The following is a 17,365-nucleotide window of genomic DNA, read 5'->3' as shown; positions in this document are numbered from 1 at the left end:
AGACAGACAGTAGGATGGTGGTTGCCAGGGGCTAGAGCAAGCGGGAAATGGAGAGTTCGTGTTTAACGGGGGCAGAGTTTCTGTTTGGATGATGAAGAAGCTCTGCAGATGAAGGTGCTGATGGCTGCACAACAAGAGAACGTACTTAATGCCACTGAACTGTACCCTTAAAAATGGTAAAGTGATGAATTTCGTGTTATGCGTATTTTCACAATTTTTTAAAAAGCCTTCACTTGCGTCTTCTCTGCTGAGAGAAAGACCCTACTCTGCCTGTGACCCGAGCCTCGGAATGGACCAGAATGTCCAGAGAGGAGGTGGTGCCTGTCTCCCAGGCACCCCTGGGAAGACGTGCGTGTCCCTGGTTGGATGTGCCCAGTCCTCTTTGTTGGTGTGTTAGCCCAAGTTCTTCACTGTGGGAACATTAAGCTACGTATTAGTTAAAGTAAAGCAAAACTGCTGGGGCAAATGGCTTTGAAGTATAATGGCTTAAAACTACAGAATCTTATTTCTCTCTAAAGTAACAGCTACACAGTGAGCGGTTCAGGTCAGCGCACGACACTGATCTTCCTGGTCATTCTAGATTTGGGTTCCTTCCACGTCGCTGCTCCAGCATCCCCAAGGGCACTGTGATGGCTGCATGGTAGAAGTTGGGGTGCCCCATGTCTAAGCACCAGTTGGTGGGAAGAGGGAAGAGACACGCAGAGTAAGTAGTTGTGAGTATCACTTCTGCTCTCATTCCATTGCCAAGGCCTTGGACAACTGCCAGGGCAGGTGGGGGTGTCGTGTAGCAGGCAGTGTGTACCTGGCTATGACTCTGTCACTGCAGATGAAAAACAGAAAGAATTTTGATAGTTCACAGTCTCTGCCACAAGCCCTAAAACAAGATTTCACTCTCGACATTGGTGCTTGGGGACGGTTCTTTGCTCCAATCTGGAAAGATAGTCTGGGTGACCAGAATTCAGAATCGGCATCTGGGAGTCCCTTGGAGTTAGACGGAAGAGGTTTGCAGCCACAACTCTACCTGCTGTGTCGTAACGGTGTCGCCATCAGCTATTAGGTATGAGGCAAGTGACTTTTTGCTAATAATATGAAGTACTCACATCTGCAAACCATTGACTAATTTATCTAAAGTATAGAGTGATTAAAGGTAGCCTTTTAATAACATCACTTTCACTTATGGAAAGCCAGCTGGGCTTCCTGAGCGGAAGACAAAGTTAGAGTGATGCCTGGCAGGTCGGAGCTGCCATGGGCGTGTTTGCGCATGTGACTTGTGCTCCTGTGGACGTCAGCAAGGAACTGTGAGCGTGGAGGATTGGAGGAGTTGCACAAGTCTTGCAGGAGGCAGCAGACTGTGGGGCAAAGAGCTTGAATCTGGAAATCAAGGAACGTGGTTCTGGTCTTTGATATGCCGTTAACTAAGTTGAATGAGGATGTTTCTTGAAAGCCTATAATGTGCTGAGCACATACTCTGTAAGTGTCCTTGGCCAGGTCACCTGACTTCTCTTCCTGGCGAGCCACCTCCTTTTCTCCCACCATAAAATAGAAGGTTCAGGTCGTTCAGACTCTGAGGTCTTCCTTGGCTCTGCCGTAATCCGATCCTGTGAAGGAGAAGCTTGCCCGCTGCGATCTCGGAAAGCGAGAGGACTGGACCAGAGGAAGGCTTCGTGAAGAAAAGAGCCACAGTCACTCATGTGGCCTTCCTGGCGAGAGTGCACAACATGAGTCCAACCGCAAGAAAACTTCCAATAAGCCCAAATGAAGAATGTTGTATTTTAAGAAGTGGGGAAGAGAGAGTGTATTCTTCCAAAGTGTCAATGCCATGAAATGCAAACAAAGGCCCCAGAAATGTTCCAGATTAGTAGAGGCTAAAGAGACATGACATCATAATTCAACACCTGACTCTAGACTAGATCCTGTAAAACAGGGAGGAAAAATGTTTTGTGAAAAAGGACGTGAATGGGTCAACTGACAAATTAGATGAAGTATTGTATCGATGTTAAATTGAAGTTGATATCTGCATTGTAGTTATGTGAGAGAATAACCACACACGCCCATACACTCACACACACACACACACACACACACTCACACAAAGAAAGAGAGCAAATGATAGAGCAATTGGTTAATAATCAGTGACTGGGAAAAGGATATATGGGCATTTTTTGTACTATTTTTATTCTTGTAACTAGTCTGTAAGTTTGAACTTCTTTCCAAATAAAAAGTTATTTTTAAATTTCCTTTCCAGTCCCTAAATATCTATGCAAACTGTGGCCAGTGTCAGAAATTCCCATACTTGGAAATATATTCCAAGTATATATATATATACACACACATACATATGTATGTTATGGGTTGACTTGTGTCCCTAACTCCTAGTACCTCGGAATGTGACCTTACTTGGAAATAGGGTCATTGCAGATGTAATTAAGATGAGATCATATAGGAGTAGGACGGACCCTTGTGCGCATGTCTGGCATCCTCATGAGAGGAGAAGAGACACAGGTACACAGACACAGACACGCAGGGAGAAAGCCATGTGATGACGCAGGCAGAGATCAGAAACCTGTGTCTACAAGCCAAGGAACGCCCAGGACTGCCGGAAAACCACAAGAAGCTGGAAGAGACCAAGGAGGCTTCCCCTAGCTTCCAGAGACGGCGTGGTTCTGCCGGTCCCTTGATTTCAGACTTCTGGCCTCCAGAACTGTGAGATGATAAATTTCTATTGTTTTCGATATATGACACCTTGTATGACAGACCTAGGAAACTACTCCAGTGGCCATCTTCCGCCACGTGGATTCAGTAGAAGAAAGAATGACACAGATGGAGAGGTGAGCGATGGTCAGCTGGCATCTCAATTCCTGGTGCCTTTCACTTCCTGGTCTGGTCTGTGCCTGAAGACGGGCTACACTCCTGCCCTTGGGCTCTGTGAGACAGCCCGGTCCTTAACACACAGTCCCCTTATTCTATTTAGGTGAGCTTGAGGCTGGGCGTGGTGGCTCATGCCTGTAATCCCAGCAATTTGGGCGGCAGAGGTGGGAGGATCACTTGAGACCAGGAGTTTGAGACCAGCCTGGGCAACATAGGAAGACCCTGTCTCTACAAAAATAAGAAAAATTAGCTGGGCAAAGTGACACATGCCTGTAGTCCCAGCTTCTAGGGAAGCTGAGGCAAAAGGATCCTTTGAGCCCAGGTGTCTGAGGCTACAGTGAGTGATAATCACACCACTGCACTCCAGGCCTGGGCAACATAGTGAGACCCTGTCTCTTTAAAAAAAGAAACAAGCTTCAGTCAGATATTGCTTATAATTAATACTAATAATGGGTACAATGGTCAGTGCAAGATCACTTACAACAGAAAAAAAAAGGAAACAAAATGTCTGACAATTGAGGACCTTTTACATGAATTACGGTACATTCGTGGGAAAGACGATTAGTCCGTCAAAAACTCACATAATTGAAGCTTATGTTATGATGGAACTTAATAAGTGATTATGTTAAAAAATACTAGCACATACATGAACTGTGATCCCAATTTAAAAATATATCTACCTATTCACACAAGAAAAAAGCCTGGAAAGATGCGCAAGCGAGTGTAAGCAGTAGTCCTACCCAGGAAGTGGCGGATGGGCGATGTTTATTTCTTTCTTACGCATTCGTGTATTTTCTGTCATGACAATTATGCCTTCTAGAATCAGGGCAGGGAAAGGCATTCGATGGAAGGATAGTGGCTAGAACTTGGTATCCACTAAACATCGTTCTAAGGACCAGGGCCAGGACCAGGGTGGGGGGAGGTTGAGGCTGTCGCTTCAGATGCAAAATTTAAGGGGGTATCAAAGATTCAATCATCAAGAAAAATAATACATTAATGCAATATTTTTAAAAATCAAAATTAATGCAAAATTTATTATAAACAAAATCTCAAATTTTAAATAAAGACAAGATCAGTATAACAGATTTTTCCTTTTGCCTCAGACTCCGATATGCCCAGGAAGTCTCTGCGAAGAATGTTTATGTATTAACTCTTTCAAGCTTTTCAACAACTTCATGACATAGGGTACAATTATTACTATATCCATTTGGCAGATATAGAAACTGAGGCCCAGAGAGACTAGGTCTGGTCAGCCTGAGGTCACACAGCTGACAAGTGACAGAGTCAAGATTTGAACCCTGGTAGTCTAGCAGCAGAACCCACTTAGCTTTTCCCCACATGGCCCCTGGTTGGAATTTGTTCGCTTCCAAAAAGGCAGGCTGCTTCGTTGGTTTCTCCTGGTTCCTGGGCCTTGAAGGCGGGTACTTTTCACCTTCACAAGGGCTGACTATCAGCTCTGGACCCTTCCCGGTACGACTGAAGACACCCGGGGCCAGTGAGCCCGTATGCTGTCTGTAGGGCCAGAATGAGTGGAGACCACCGGCACATGAAAGGAGAAGGAGCTCAGGGAAGTCGCCCGTCTCCAGGTGACAGTCACTGCCCCACCCCCTGGGGGACTCTTCACGGTGCAAGACCTGCTGCTTGATCTGGCAGGCTCAGAAGGTCAGAGTCCCATACTCCAGGTGTCCTCCTGTTGATGGACACGTGGGTGGGCTCCACATCACATCAGTGGGAGGCACAGCGTACATGGCGAGACCTGGACACACATCTGCCCATCCAGCCGCAAGCTATTTTCAAAGTGTTACCTAGTGTGTGATGGGCTGTTTGGGTTACAGCTTAAATCCCAGCTCTGACAAATACCTCCTGACCACAAACTGCTTACTAAAAACTACGTGCAAATCCCAGGCCTAGGGTCATTTAATAGGTGACACTCAAAACACAGGGATTGTGTTAAATTATGACAAAAGGATTGGCCAGTCTGCGGAGCTGGACATGATAGTTCCTCCCTAAATAGCTATGGATCCAAGGCCTTTTGTGTCCTAGATGCTGTGGGAGCACAAAAGAAATATAAAGAGCACAGTTTCCACCGTCAAAAGTTAGGTTTGTCGGTACACTTTGCTATAATCTAGAATGGTCTGGCAGGCCTTGAAGCTGAAAGCCAAAGTATAAAGGCGGCTTTGGCTACAGATGCAAACAACGGAAGGGCCCACAGTTCACTCATTCATTCTCTCATTCCTTCCATCCTTCATTTGAGAAGTATTTACTGAATATCTACTGATTTCAGACACTGTGCTAGATCCCAGGGGTACGAAGATGATTAAGAGAAGTTCCCTGCCTGTAGGAGCTCACAGTCTGATGGGGGAGGCACGTAAATAAAAAACTACAGTAAAGGTGTATATGGGAGGCCAGGCACGGTGGCTCAGGCCTGTGATCCTAGCACCCTGGGAGGCCAAGGGGGGAGGATCGATTGAGGGCAGGAGTTTTAGATCAGCCTGGGTGAGAGTGAGACTCTCTCTCTACTAAAAATAGAAAAATTAGCCGGACATGGTGGCACATGCCTGTCGTCCCAGCTACTCAGGAGGCTGAGGCAGGAGGATTGCTTGAGCCCAGGAGTTTGAGGATGCTGTGAGCTAGGCTGATGTCATGGTACTCACTCTAGCCCAGGTAACAGAGGGAGACTCTGTCTCAAAAAAAAAAAAAAAGGTGTATATAGAAAGTTCTATGAGATCACAGAGTAAAATAGTAACTCAGTCCACTCTAGGGGATCTGATGGGGAAGGGGTCTGTCGGGTGGGCGGCAGAAGGCGGATGCTCCGGACCGGGGCAGGCTGGAGAGCGAAGCACAGAAGCATAAAAGCGCACAGCGCCTGGTGAGTCCTGCACAGCCCCAGGGGTCGGTGCTGCCGGTTAAGCAGCCACGCCGACCTGAGACAGAAACCATGCTACTCACTTTTTTTTCTTAGCAATATGGTGGTCTTGAAGAGCAGAAAATGAAAACATTTTACATGACCAAAGTTCCTTGAATTCTAGAACTTTGGGCACATATTTGATATGGCTCTTTGGGTGTTCAATAAATAAGAATGGAGTGGGCAAGGTTGGGTGACAATTTCAGAAAGTTCCATTGGCCTTGGCTGCAAGCTGGGCCTATCAACACTAGCTCCAGGCCATTGTTCCTGCAAAAAACAAAAGGGACAAGAGAAAGAATGTTTTCTGAAGTATAACGGACTATGCTTCCTGTTCTTCCCTCAAAGCCTTGACCACCAATGAGAAAGAATAAACCAGATGGTTTAAAGAGGAGGAAAGAACAGTCCACAAACCTTGAATTTTTATTCTGGAACAATGAACAGAATTACTAACTCAAATTCCCACCTCACTTCACATAGTTAATAATAATGATGATGATAAATGATGTCACTTTGCATGTGCTCTCAGAATTTTTTTATGTGGGGGTGGGGGTGTTGAGGAATAAACCAGAAGGTCTGTTTTCCATTGGTTTGCTTGTCATTTCAGCCCCCCACACCAGGGGACAGTGGCTGCAGCTCTGCTCCCCTGGCCTTTATCCCCAGCCTCCCGCCGTACCCATGTACCCCCGAGAGGAGAGGGAGGCAGGCTGGCCTGGCCCAGAGTAAACAACGCTGGAGGACCTTCCATGCTCATTGAATGTGCTCAGAAGTGAATGAAATTAGAGCCCTCAGGGAAGGAGCTGGAATGCCATCTGTCCTTGCCTCTCCTCGCACCAGCACGGGGTTCTACCTGGCAGGGACAAAGGAGAAAGGCGCCCTAGACAGGTGGCATGGCACAGGTGAAGGCATGGAGACCTGAAGGTGCACGGCTTTTTCTCTCAGTTGCTGTATTTTTTCTTCAAACCATGCATAGATCTTACAATCACAGTTACTACGTACTGAATCGCTTGCTATGCGTTGAGCGTGAGGCTAAGCTGCTACCGACATTAACTTCTTAAACCTCCACAAAAACCACGTGACTGCCCTGTCCATCCTTCACGGCCCTGCCCGTTTCAGGTGTGCAGAGACCTCCCTGACCACACCCTCTAAAGCTGTCACCTCTCCCCTGACTCCCATATTTTCTATTGCAGCCCTTTGTTTTTCTCTTTCTTATCAGTTTAGTTTCTCACAGCTGTTGTGACAAATTACCACAAACTTAGTGGCTTAAAACAAGGCGAATTTATCTTACAGTTCTGTAGGTCAGATGTCCAACACAAGTCTCATTGGGCTACAGTCAAGGTGCTGGCAGGGCTGCATTCCTTCTGGAAGCTCTAGTGTGGCGTCTGTTTCCTTCACTTTCCCAGCTCTAGGGGCATCTGCATTCCTGCCTCACGTCCCTCCTCATCTTCAGAGCCAGCGGCAGCAGGCTGCATCCTCCCCCCGCTGCCATCTCTCTACTCTCTCCCTCCTGCCTTCCTCTTCCACTGTCAGGGACCCTGGTGATTACAGGGCCCACCCAGGTAATCCACGATAATCTCCCCATTTTCAGGTCAGCTGATCAATCCTTAATTCCATCTGCCAACTGAATTCCCCTTTGCCATGTAATGTAACATATTCCCAAATTCTGGGGGTTAAGACATGGACATCTTCAAGGTCCCATTATTCTGCCTACTACAGGAATGGTCACAGTTTGTAATCATCTATTTGTTCATTTCCTTGTGTGTTGTGAGGTCTGTGAGGGCAGGGACCATGCCTTTGCTGCTTTGGCTGTACTGGGGGCCTGGCACAGTGCGGACCCATGGCGGGTGCTCAGGAACTATGGCTGAGTGAAAGAATGAACCCTGCAAGGTAGGCATTAACATGCCCCTTTTATACATAAGGAAAATGAGGCTCGGAAAAGGGAGAAACTCACCCAAGATCACAGCCATGAAGCTTAGATTCTAAAACAGGATGGGCTAGGTTGCGTTGCAGTAGCAAGCAACCTTAATCCCAGTGGTTTACAACAACACAGGTTTATTTCTCACTCATGCTATGTGTCCATCACAGCTGGCTTCGGCTCTGCCCAATGCCAGCTACACTGGGGGACGCAGGTGCTGGAGCAGCCTCCATCAGGAATGCTGCCGTCCTCAGGGCAGAGGGGGAAGGAGCCCACAGCACAACCGCCTGCAGACTCTTACATCTCCTGCTTGGAAGTGGCATACCTCCCCTCTACGCACACTGATTGGACCACGCAGCATACGTGAGTTCAACTTGTGGGGATTACATTAGCTTTCCAGGGCTGCCACAACAAAATACCACAGACGAGGTGGCTTAAACAACAGAGCTTTATTTTCTCACAGTTCTAGGGGCTGGAAGTCCAAGATCAACGTGTCAGCAGAGTTGGTTTCTCCTGAGGCCTTTCTCCTCGGCTTGCAGACAGCTGCCTCTGCTGTGCCCTCACGTGGCCTCTTCCCTGTGCACAGGCTTCCCTAGAGTCTTTCCCTCTTCTTATAATGACACCAGTCATTTGGCAGAAAATTTACATAATCTACCGCAGATTCTAACCCCGCTTCTCTGACTCCAGAGTCCAGTGCAGGCCCTTCCTCAGGGTCTCTGCAGTGGCTCACTGGGCAGAGAGGCTCCGCTTACCTTTGTGTCCTCCATGGCAGCTGGGTGGCGGCTGACACCTTGCCATGCTCAGTCAGTCTTCCTCAGGTGAATGCACTATTGTTATTTTATCAGGATGACCATTAACACCCCTTCATAACAATGGCTCGCATTCAGGGAGCCCATGTCCTGGTCAGATGCTGTGTGAAGTGATTTTCATGGATTGCCTCACTGAAACCTCCTAGCAATCCTGTGACAAAGTCCAGTCATATCCCTGCTGACAGCTGAGGAGGCCGAAGCTTGAAGGTTGAGTAACTTGCTAAGGACACACCGTGGATGACGGGGCTGGGAATTCTTGTCCAAGCTGGCTTCCTGCAGACCCCGCGCGCTCTCTTCCAAGCTACCCTGCTGCTCCTCTCCTGGGCCCCGCTGCTGTCGGGAGAGTCTGACTGCCTGGGCAACCTCCGTGGCCCTCCGTGTCTGGCTTCTCTCTGGCACCCCAGCCTTTTCCCTGGCCTCCCTACTTCTCCATTCTACTCGGGGGGCCCAGAACTCTCAGGCCTTCCTGCCTTTGCAGGTACTGCTGCCTCTTCTGGAGGAATATTCCTTTCCCATCCTTTGCTTGACTGGTTCTATGCATTCTTCCATGCTCAGCTCACAGATTGTTCTTTACTTCATACCCATTAGGATGGCTATGATCAAAAAAACGGAAAGTGACAAGTGTTGGCGAGGATGTGCAGAAATTATATTGCTCGTGCATTGCTGTGGGAATAGAAAATGGAGCAGCTGCTGTGGAAACCTGCTTGGTGGTTCCCCCCGAGACTAAACATAGATTTACATCTGAGCCAGCAATTCCACTCCTAGATAGTACCCAAGGAATTGAAAGCAGGGACTCAGATACTTGTACACCCATGTTCATAGCAGCATTAACAGCAGCAGCCTAAAGGTGGAAACAACCCGTGTCCATCAACAGATGGGTGGATAAACAAAATGTGGTATATTATTCAGCCTTGGGAAAGAATGGAATTCTGATACATGCTACAACATGATGAACCTTGAAAACATGTATGTTAACATACATACATTATGTTATGTGTAATAAACAAACCAGACACAAAGGATGAATATGATTTCACTTATATGAAGTACCTGGATTAGCCAAATTCATAAAGACCAAAATTGGATAGAAGTGACCAAGGGCTGGTGGAGCGAGGAGTGGGGAGTTATTGCTTAATGAATATAGAGTTTCTGGTTGGGGAAAGTTCTGGAGATGGATGGTGGTGATGGTTGCACAACATTGTGAATGTATTTAATGCTACTGAGTTGTACACTTAAAAATGGATGAGTGCTACAGTTTTTTTAAAATCTGCGTAACAGATTTTCCAGCTTTTACTGGAAACCCCTCCCCAACAACAACAAAATGGGTAAAATGGCAAAGTGTATGTGTATTTCACTACAGTGAAGAAACAGACAAAAAAAGATGTTATTCGTCCTGCCCCATTTTACCAGGGGCTCCTCTTTGTCAGAACAGGAGGCTCCTGCAGTATAACGTGCCTCTCTGCTGCCGACTTTGTGCTCCCTGGGGCCAGTGACTGTGTCTGGGACAGTATCTGCCATAATTACGTCGTTAATATTGTTCAATTACATTTAGTCTAAGTCTGCCTCTTTACATATTTTTAAGTTCTGCCTAAAGGTTTCTCCATACATAGTGAACTGTAACCGAACTGGATGTGTAAACAGCTGTAACTTACTTGCGTACCAATTATTGAGTTTTGGCCAATCACAGGTGGTCAACTGTCCAAATTGTAGTCAAATAAGGCAAATGCTGAGCTGTAACCAATCCGGCTGCTTCTGGACCTCACTTCCGTTTTCTGTACACCATTGTCCTTTTTCTGTCCATAAATCCTCTCCAGCCATGTGGCAGCCGGGGAGTCTCTCTGAACCTCTTCTGGTTTGGGAGGCTGCCAGATTTTATTTTCCTCAAATTCTATTAAGTTTAATTCAACTAAAGCTTTTCTTTTAACATTATGCATTTCGTTTTAATGAAAAAAATGAACGACACTTATCCTGGTGCATTTTTGGAAGCCTGTACGTGCATAGGCTTCGTGGAGGCGTGCACCTATGGAGCCACACATCCACATCACAGCCTGGCAGAACAGCCAGTGCCCTAGAATATTTAGCAGGGTGTTATGTCTTGTCTCTGTTTTTCCAAGAGGTTCAGTCCTGAAGCAGATTGGTGCAGAGACCACGCAGGTCATAAAAGGCACTGAAAGTGTGAGCCGCCCTGATTAGAAGGTTCCATTCTGAGCAGTATTACTGTCCTGACACAGCAGGCCTGGAGGGATTGGGGTCGACAAATTCCATCCATTGATGCATAATGGAAACTGTGATGTCCGTGGCCCATGGGGACAAAGTTTCTGACTTACCATGAGAACCTGTTTCTTTGCCTATAGGTATATAGGCAAAGTTGAATATATGACTCAAAGAATACTTGTCAGAGGATGCATCATTATCTCTTTTCTTTCAGTGAATGGAAGTATTTCAGATGAATACTGTTTAACATGAAGTAACACACTAACTTGGCTAACTTGGCATGAAAAGAAATGAGAGGGCCCTCTGTGAGCAAGAGGAACTAAATCTCTTCGTTCTGGCAGGGAAAGGACCTCCCTTTCTAGGCTAGAGGAAAAGGACCTCACTGTAATTCCATCAGCAATAGTAGAATACTTACGGGGGAAAATATGTAAAGTGCAGGGAAGGGGTCTGAAAAACAAACTCACCATTGCACCTCAAGCTGAACTGTCTCTTCACCGTCACAGCCATTTGCTCTGACCCACAAACAGCCCACCCAGATCACTGGGTGAGCTTCCCAGGCACTCGCACATACGGAGGAGCCTGGGGCACCAGAGCTGAGAATTCCCATCCCAGGACAAGCAGCCTCCCTGAAGTAAATCAGAGCTGGTATGTGGTTTATCGGATAGGCCCCTGTGATTTCAGAGGATTGAGTGTACCTTTGACTCTGGTTTGCCTGACAAATCTTCCAACCACAGCTGCAGTGCCATTTTCTCCAGGAAGCTCACCAGCCAGCCCCACCACTCCTGGCCCGTGTCCATGAATGCTTAAACCAGAGTCAGAGCTGTCTTACACATTCAACACTACAGTACAGAGAAATTACTAATACAAAAAAAAAAACCTGCGTCCACTCCAAACACAGGAGAGGGAATCAGAGCGGCAAGATACAGTGTTCTCAACTTGTTATGCCTAAAAGAGTTTACTTTTACAAATTTTCCAAAACACATGTCCACGTAAACGGAGTGCCAGCCCTCTCTCCCCCAGGATGTAGTGGCAGCGCTTTAAGTAAGGAGCCCTGCAACTCAAGCCCCTTGGGTTCTAGAGAAAGAGATGATACATGGGAAAGACTTTGCACAGTCATGCGCCCTGGACGCAGGAACTTTACAAGTAATTCAACTTGTCGAATTATGTTCGTATAGCATGTGCTTAGCGAATGTGTTTTGACGAAATACTCGTCTGGACACAAGAGGAACGACTAGTAAGGTCGTAGATGCACTCAAGGCCCAAAGGGAGTTACTCTCCGGCGGGATGGGAGGATGGGAGGGGCAGTGGATGAGTGAGGGCTGGGACGGCAAGTCAGAAGAAAGGTGGATGCGGGGAGACTAAGAAACTGAGACAAGACATTCCAGTACTGGCCTTCGCCAAGCCAGGAAGAAGTAACGAGAGCCCAGGAAAGGCCCAGGGGACCGGAGGGGACGGAAGCGGAGGGCCTGGCAGCCCCCGCCCCCAGCGAACCCCTCCTTCCGCCCCTCGCCTCCGCCCCCGTGAAAAAAAACCAAACCGGTAACCTCTACCCGGCCGCCTCCCATTGGCTATGCGAGTGAGCGAAGCGCTCTGGGACCAATGAGCCGCGGCCACGGCTTGGCGAGCGCCTTCCGGCCCGCCTCCGCGCGGCCGGTCCGTCGCCTCCTGGACAGACCGAGGGCGGGACGTGGGTGCGGGGGCGCGGCGCGCGGCAGAGCTGAGACGGCGGCGGTGGCGGCGACTGCACGGGGCCCGGCGCTCGGCATGGCTCGCCTGGGGCTCGGTAGGCGCGGGCTTGCGGCGGGGGCGGGCGGCGGTCTGGAAGGCCCTCAGCCCTGAAGCCTCCCTCGGCGGGAGGCAGTCGCGAGCGGACCTGGCCCGCGGTGCGCGGGAGTCGCCGGCGCGGCCACGCGGGACGCTGTTTGGCGTCTCGGGGGGCGGCTGGGGAGCCCAGGTCGGGGGTGCGGTGCCCCACGCGGGCTTGGGGCGGGGGGAGGGCGCACTGGGGGGGCCCTGTCGCCCTTGCGGGGAGTGTGCGCGACGCTGGGGCCGGAGCTTCGTGGGCTCGAGCCCAGGGCGCCGCGTCCGAGGAGCCGGGCGGGGACAGCGGCGAAGCCCCGCTCCACTGGGTCCCTGGGGGAGGTCGGGTGTCCCGGGCGAGCCAGAGGGGACCTTGTTCTGGGCCTCTTTCTCAAACTAGAGTGCTCGGGGACCGAAGGTTCCGGGGTCCTCGCACTGCAGCCTATTTTTGCCACCTGTTTTATGCAGTTCCTGCTTTTAAAAACTAAAATACTGGAACCTACTCCTGAAATAAGAACCCGTAGTTGCCTTAGAAAGGAAACAGTACCTTCCAAGGGCTGGCCTGCCGGCGCAAGAGCACTGATGTGGTTGAACTCCTTAAAAACGAAATGAAACCTGGACTCTAAGGAATTATGTTTTAGAGACTATCTATAGTGGGCGAGGTTGAGGGTCCCGTCCTTCCCTGGCTCGCCTTGGTCGCAGCGAAGATGCTCTAACAGTCGTTAACCGCAGCTCTGGATCCTGGCCGCTCAGGGTTGAATCTCAGCCCTCCAGTCCCCCCATTTACTAGCTGTGTGACCCGAAGTAAGTTACTTAACCACTCTTTGCCAGAGTGGTTTTTTCAACAGAGTTCATTATTTTAGAAGTTGATAATAGTACTCCCATAGGTTGTTCTGAGGATTGATGAGTTAGTAGATGTTTAAAAAGAGTAAACAAAATACAAATATTTGATGTGTTACTGTAGAAAGAATAAATGAGGGAAAAAGATTTTAGTCTCTGTTTAGTTTCCGGTGAGTGAATTCAGAGTAGGTTCTGGGAGAGTGTGTGATTCTATCAGTTAACTCATTACTTTAACAAATATCAGCCTTTTTGGGAAACTCTTGGTTTCTAGATGACTGCTTTGGGACTGCATACTTTTGTTAGCAGGTGTGGGCCAGAGATGCTACTGAAGTGAATTTATAACATCCTTGACTGCTGCGGAGGAATGGAAAGCCACAGATGGGAAAACCATCTGCTCACATAGTTTGTAGACACTCGGACGTTCCAATTTCCCATTGGTGTTCATTATCACCGCGTGCAGTGGCGATGTGAATTTTAGAAATAGAACATTATTGGGCACCATTGACCTACTTTGTCATCTAAAATGAGTCCAAGTTTTTTTTTCCCTTGGGGATTTAGAGGGGAGGTAGTTGTTGGCTACTTTTATGCTGTCAAAATTTACACTTTTGTGTTTTTTTTCCTCAGTAGTATGTTTGATTTCTTATAACTCTACTAGGTCACATTGCCTTTTAAGGAATGTCGGTCTCAAACCTTAATCATGAAGACATTTTCATTGGGTAGCCATGTACAAAGAGGGAGGCTCTTGTGAGAACTAGACAAACGAAAAGTCCATTCCTGGAAAAAAAATAACCCAGGTCCACGTTATACTGAGTTTCAGTAATAACAGCCATCTTTGTATGGAAAAGAAGCACATTCCTGAGGTGAAAAATCATGATGGTCCATCCATTTGGTGGCTACAGTCTGCTTGTGATAGCCTCAAGAGCAGTCTTTATGTCTGTCCCTGATTGTCAAGAAAAATGAAGATATCTAATTCCTCAGACACAGCCTTCCTAATGGCACTTAATAGGATTCCAATCCTTCGGTTAGAAATTTGGGTTACATAAGGGGTAGTAAGTAATCCATAATTACTTATATGGAAAATGTCTAACTTTTTCACTTTTCCATTTTTGAAAATGTTATAATGGGCTCCTTGTATTAAACAAGTATCAATTCATATCAATTTTACAAAAAAGGTGAACTTGTTTAAATATAGTAGATCTCCATAGAGGATTATCCAGGACCAATCTTACATTAAAACTTATTGAGTATTAGGACTGTCTCTATATGTTCTTGATTTACTTTATTAAACATGTCAAACTACTTATTAACCTTTGCTGCAGCAATGAAAAGATTATTGAGTAGTACTCTCCTATAAATATATAATGCAAACTTTTATATGTAATTTTAAATTTTCTAGTAGCTACATTTAAAAAGGCAAAAAGAAGCAAGTGAAATTAATTTTAATATGTATTTACCCAGTATATCTAAAATCATTTCAACATGAAAAATACTGATGAGATTAGTTTACATTTTCCCCTGTACTGAGTCTTCAAAATTCAGTGGGTTTTTTATGCTTAGAGCACTTCTCGGTTTGGGGTGGCTGGCATGTGGCTAGTGGCTACCATGTTGGACAGCAAAGTTATCAGGGAGCAGCCCCCTTTGGTTGGTCTGACCTCCGTCTACGCTCATCCTTTCCACCTCTTGAAATGGAAGAGGAGATTGTCCTGCCAAAGGTTACTCCATCACTACTATGGGTTCCCTTTCCTCCTGCTGACTCCAGGTATTTTGTTCAGATATTCCCTGTACTGTATATTTAGCCTCTCCCACTCAATGTATGTCTTCCTTTCGTGCTCAGATCACTCCCATCTTTAAAAGAAAACTTCCTTGTACCCCACGTTTGCTTGTTCCCATTCTTTATAATGAAACTTGTTTAGAGGGTTATCTATATTGTTCTCTCCAACGTGTTCCCTCCTGCTCTCTCTCATCCTCTGCAGACTGGCGGCCGCTTATTTGCACTACTGCGCCACAACTACCAGGTCTCCTAGTGACTCGTCATTAAATCTAATAGACAGTTTTCAATCCTTCCTACTTTATCTCCCAGTAGCATTTGTTGCTGTTGCCCATTTCATACTTCCTTGGTTTATGTGACACCACTTTCCTGATAATTCCCCCATCCACTGTCCACATTGCAGCCAGAATACTCATTCTAGGTATCAAATCTGATTACATCCCTGCACGATAACCCTTTAGGGGCTTCACCTTACTATTAGTAAAGTCCACAGTTTTATTTTATAAGTTCCTACCATATTAGCCATATCTGTAATTCAAATGTGATATGAATCTTGAATAATGTAATTGTTTATTCATGTCTATGATATACTGAACCATTTTATCTTGAGCACTAAAAAGACAACGTGCTTTAATGGGAAAAGCTTAGAAATAACTGCCCTGCCCCCTGTCATATTTATGACCATGGATGGGCCATTAAGTCTCTTTTTGCCTTTGTTTTCTTATTTACAAAATGGGGATAATTCCTGCTTTCTAGTTAGTAATGCTGTGAAAAATCAAGTAATCTAATGTATTTGAAAGTGATTTGAAAATTGAAAGTGCTATATGATAGAGATTTAGCAATACAGTGGTTAACATTGGTGTACACTCCTTCCAGAAGAAATTTACCATTGGATTATTCCAAAAAGTTCCACTTGAAATCTTCCAACTTCTATTTATGAAGTAAGCGTATGAAAATGTGACTAAGATGGCATATACACATACTACTTTAAAAGACAGGACAGTCTCGCTTATAATTTGCTGTATCAACAGATTAAGAGAAATTATATCATCTTCAGAGATGCTGAAAAGACAGGAATTAGGTATTTCTTTAACATCGTAAGTATGTCTGTTTCAGTGCAAAAGCTACCATGATGCAAATGAGAAAACATTTCAGTGAAAGTCAAGAATAATCCAAGGATATTCCATTATTTACCATTGTACTGGAGGTGATTAGAAAGCAGATTTTTATATATATAGTCATGTGTCGCTTAACAACGGGGATACATTCAGAGAAATTCGTCAGGCGATTTTTGTGACTGTGCAAATGTCATAGTGTACTTATGCAAACTTAGGTGGTATAACCTACTACACATCTAAGCTATATGGGACATAGGCCATTGCTCCTAGGCTTACAACTCTGTACAGCCTGTTGCAGTATTGAGTACTATATCTAAACGTAGAAAAGGTACAGTAAAAATATGGGACAAAAGATAAAAAATGGTTCACTTGTACTGGGCACTTAACCATGAATGGAGCTTGCAAGACTGAAGTTGCTCCGGGTGAGTCAGCAAGTGATGAGTGAATGTGAAGGCCTGGCGCATTACTGCACACTACTGTAGACTTCAGAAACACTGTACACATAGGTTACACTAAATTTATTTTTTAAAATTTCAATAACAAACCTTACTGTTAACTAACGTTACATTTTTTTAACTTTTTGACTGTTTTGTAATAGCACTTAGCTTAAAACACAAACCCGTTGTACAGCTGTACAAAAATATTTTCTTTATATTCTTATTCTATTTTTGAGTTGATTTTTAAGCTTTTTTGTTAAAAACTAAGACAAACATACATATTAATCTAGGTCTGTACAAGGGCAGGATAATCAGGACATCACTAGGCAGATAAGAGTTTTCAGCTCCATTATGATCTTATGGGACCACTATCATATATGTTGTCCTTTGTTGGTGGAAATGTCATTGTGTGGCACGTGACTGTATAACTTTTAAAGGAGGTGAAATTTTGATAGTATTGCTAATTCAAAAATCTTTTGGGTTCTTAAGATATTAGTTCAGAATTTGTTTTCCTTTATTATTGTTATAAATTCCATTTAAGTTCCCAAGTAGCCAATAAAAAGTTTCACAGTGTGGCTAAACTATAATGATAATAATACAATAGACTCTATATCCTTTATAACATTGTTCACATGAAAATTCTTTCTGATGTGCCATGGATAGTGTTAGGAGAAATAAAAATATTTATTTGAAA

At 45.8% G+C, this 17,365-nt stretch overlaps 1 protein-coding gene across 1 annotated transcript in view; it reads left to right on the top strand.

The window, feature by feature from the left end:
* Nucleotides 1-12,342: 12,342 nt before the first annotated feature.
* The window catches only part of PDIA6 (protein disulfide isomerase family A, member 6), a 23,329-nt gene continuing 18,306 nt past the window's right edge, over nucleotides 12,343-17,365 (top strand). The window contains exon 1 of the mRNA XM_012648903.1: nucleotides 12,343-12,491. Within this exon, the coding sequence (XP_012504357.1) occupies nucleotides 12,473-12,491 (19 nt within the window). The 5' untranslated portion in view covers nucleotides 12,343-12,472. The remainder of the gene's footprint in view (nucleotides 12,492-17,365) is intronic.

The sequence above is a fragment of the Propithecus coquereli genome, unplaced genomic scaffold (genome assembly GCF_000956105.1).
Source record: "Propithecus coquereli isolate 6110/MARCELLA unplaced genomic scaffold, Pcoq_1.0 Scaffold298, whole genome shotgun sequence".
Taxonomy (NCBI): domain Eukaryota; kingdom Metazoa; phylum Chordata; class Mammalia; order Primates; family Indriidae; genus Propithecus; species Propithecus coquereli.
The sequence above is the reverse complement of the archived record's forward strand: the minus strand, read 5'-3'. Positions and strand labels throughout refer to the sequence as shown.